General features: G+C 40.6%; 1 protein-coding gene across 1 annotated transcript; it reads left to right on the top strand.

The window, feature by feature from the left end:
• Window positions 1–63: 63 nt before the first annotated feature.
• On the top strand, window positions 64–2,784 carry LOC107598196 (GTPase IMAP family member 4-like). The gene is made up of 3 exons (XM_016289469.1): window positions 64–215; window positions 1,357–2,136; window positions 2,570–2,784. Exons 1-3 carry the CDS (start codon window positions 185–187, stop codon window positions 2,593–2,595), a joined length of 837 nt encoding a protein of 278 aa, XP_016144955.1. The 5' UTR covers window positions 64–184; the 3' UTR covers window positions 2,596–2,784.
• Window positions 2,785–3,236: the final 452 nt, after the last annotated feature.

Raw genomic sequence — 3,236 nt, 5'->3', positions numbered from 1 at the left:
TAGAAAAAAAAAAAGAGTCGCACACACCCCTCTCCCTCTCTCTCTCTCTCTCCCTCTCTCTCTCTCTCTCTCTCTCTCGCTCTCTCTCTCTCTCTCTCTCCCGCCCGCCCTTCAAGAAGCAAGCAGGAAATCACTCTTTTCTCCCGGATTATTGACACGTCTGAAGTTACAAAAAGGCATCGTCATGAGCTCAAACAGACCATCAGATTCAACCGGTAAGCTGCTTTAAAGTATACTGTTCAATAATGATTTATAACGCGGCAGTTGTACTTAAATTTGGCATCGTGCGCACTACTGTGGCCGGCGAGTGTGTGTCGGGTGAAAGCGACACGTCTCGCCGCTTTCCGCTGCTCTCAGGTATGACGTTCACAGGTGGACTTATGGCACAACACACTCTCACGTGATAAAACACACATCCATAAAGCTTTTAGTATTAATCGATATATTAAAGAGTCGTTTACAGTGACTTGGTGTTCATATGAACACCATTTATTCCATCGTCGCTCCTTCTAGTGGGCTTTAGGGTGAAAGCCTATTTCAAGGCTCTCAGTGAGGAGTTTTTCTAGGAATACGTGTACTACTTTAGTATTAGTGTTGCTTGGCAGGTTAGCTGAATGTTAAAAAAGATCTAGTTCTTCCTTGCTTAAGCCTTAAAAGGAAAAACTAGATGTCAGATCACATTTCAGATTTAGGCACTGTGCTTTCGGAGTTTACATCATTGAGAAAGTCATTTCTGAGTAAAGCTTGCGTAACATGACTCAATAATGGAATAAAGGCTTATTGTCAATTATTAGTATATTCAAAAGTTAAAAAATATATATATACAGTATATATATTATTATAATGATAAAAATGTTAAGTAGAATACAATGTAAACAATCGCTACTGTTCAAAAGTTTGGTGTCTGTACGTTTTTTGTTGTTGTTTTTTTTGGATAAAACTTTTACTCAGCAGGGATGATTGATCAAATTGATCAAAATGATAGTAAATACATTTATAAAGTTACACAAGATTCCTATTTTCAGTAAATGCTGTTCTTGTGAACTTTCTATTAATTAAAGAAAAAGTTACCATGGTTAAGCAATGATTCTTGAGCACTAACTCATACTAGAATGGTTTCTAGAGGATCATGTGACACTGAAGACTGGAGTAATGGCTGCAAAAATCAGCCTTGCTATCAGAGGAATAAATTGCGTTTGAAAATAAATTAAAATAGAAATCATTTGTTTTAAATTAATATTTCACAATATTATTGTTTTACTGTATTTTTGAGAGAACATTTTTTTATAATTTGCCAGACTGTCAGTTTACTCTCTTCCAGCCCCTCCCAAATAATAATGTTTTGGTACTTTACAGCTGATGACCAACTCGACCCTGAGGAACAGAAACGTTTGGCAGCAGCTGCCCGTGAAGCTAACCGCCTCCCAGAACTCCGGCTGATCTTGCTGGGTTGGCGATGGCCAGGTAAAAGCATGACCGGCAACACCATTTTGGGCCGTGAAGAGTTTCGTCTGGAACGTGCCTCCGAATTCTGTGGGAAGCGTGAAACCAAGGTGGATCAGCGCAAAGTAACAGTAGTAGACACTCCTGGCTGGTTCTCATCCCAGACCACACCGGCGGACTACCAGCAGGAAATGGTCCGAAGCGTAACTTTGTGCCCACCTGGACCCCATGCATTCCTGCTGGTCATACCTGTTGGCATGTTCACCGAAACAGACCGGGCTCGTATAGAGGAGAATGTAGCACTTTTTGGGGAGGATGTGTGGAAGCACACCATGCTGGTTTTCAGCTGGGCGGAGGTTTTGAAGGACAGGTCCATAGAAAGACATATACGAAGGGAAGGTCGTGACCTTCAGTGGGTGGTGGACAAGTGTAAGAAGAGGTACCACGTCATCAATAACTATATTTTTGGTGAACACCCACAACTGCCCCAGCTGATGGAGAAGGTTGAGAAGATCGTAGCTGAAGAAGGTGGTTACTTCACCCTTAAGACAGATGAAACAAAAACACAAAGTCAAACTCAGAGTCTGAATCTAAACACCAATTCATTGAAAGAGAACAGGGAGCTTGGTGCTAGACCCAAACAGAACGGCTCCTGCAACTCACTGCAGGCCACGGACGTGAACCCTCCACAGAGTGAGTTCATGTCGTAGCATACAATACACAACAGCATTCACAGTGCTGTTCTGGTTATTAGCATGTCTCTGAAGGATAATTTGTTTCTTATTGCATCCGGGTCGTCAGTGTTTACTCCTTCTAAACTTTTGTTCTGATCAAGTAAATTCATTTCCTCTTACATCATGTTATACTGTCTCTCTGTTGTTTATTCTGGAACATCTTCGATATGTCTCTTTTTTTTTTTTACTCTGACCCCTGCACTAATCAATGTATTTTTAAGTTGCAAATTATTTATTTAAAATTCACCACTGTATGCAACTCTATATTTGTAATCACCAGACATAGAATTGATTTAGTATTGTAACATAATATCATAATGAAACTTTTTTTTGCAAGATATAGGCCTAGCATTGCATTTTTATGATGTAATTTCTTTTTGTTATCTTTGCAGGTTTGGTTGAAGGAGTGAGTGATTAAGGCTGTGATAACAGTTCCAGTGCTGCTGTATTCATTAACTCAATTCCACTGAACGTAAATTATGAAATACCCATTACTCACATATCAGTCCGCCAGTCTAGGCAGCTTCAGGTTGTAGAGTTTGTAGTCAAATGTCTTTGTACTAGTGCTGGGCGGTATACCGGTTCATACCGAATATGTTGAATGTTTATTTTTATGATATGACTTTTTAAAATACCGCAATACCGGTGTATGTCGCTTAAACAACGTTCGGAATGTGACACTGTTTGAAAGGGGTCCCTTTTCACTGTTGCACTGTGGTGAGGGAACAGCTGTATGAGTTACTAAGCGTGAAAGTTCAGAAACTGAAGCTGTAGAACTAATAGAACGTGCTGACACAGAAGAACTCATCCACAATATCCACATTGACCGCCACAAATATCCACCGCCCCCTGCCATCAGTTCCCGCGTCTCACACACACAAGCTCGACTTTAGCACTAGATTTAGCAACTTTCAGACCCTTTTAGTGGCTTTTTTCCATAGAATATTCATACTGACAAACCTAGCGACTTTTTTGGATAAATCTTAGCTATGGTTCAGTTGGAAGATTTTGCCAGTGCTGTCCTGCAAACGCGAGGTCTGACTTTCCCGGAGAAGTGTC

This window comes from Sinocyclocheilus grahami, unplaced genomic scaffold (assembly GCF_001515645.1).
Source record: "Sinocyclocheilus grahami isolate Dianchi unplaced genomic scaffold, SAMN03320097.WGS_v1.1 scaffold247.1, whole genome shotgun sequence".
NCBI lineage: Eukaryota > Metazoa > Chordata > Actinopteri > Cypriniformes > Cyprinidae > Sinocyclocheilus > Sinocyclocheilus grahami.
This window is presented reverse-complemented; position numbering and strand designations above follow the sequence as displayed.

Excerpts from the sequence above, each read along its gene's own strand:
- LOC107598196 (XM_016289469.1), top strand. The coding sequence starts at position 185 with ATGAGCTCAAACAGACCATCAGATTCAACCG. Across the intron at positions 216-1,356 it reads CAGACCATCAGATTCAACCG|CTGATGACCAACTCGACCCT; the intron begins GTAAGCTGCTTT and ends GGTACTTTACAG. Across the intron at positions 2,137-2,569 it reads GGACGTGAACCCTCCACAGA|GTTTGGTTGAAGGAGTGAGT; the intron begins GTGAGTTCATGT and ends TTATCTTTGCAG.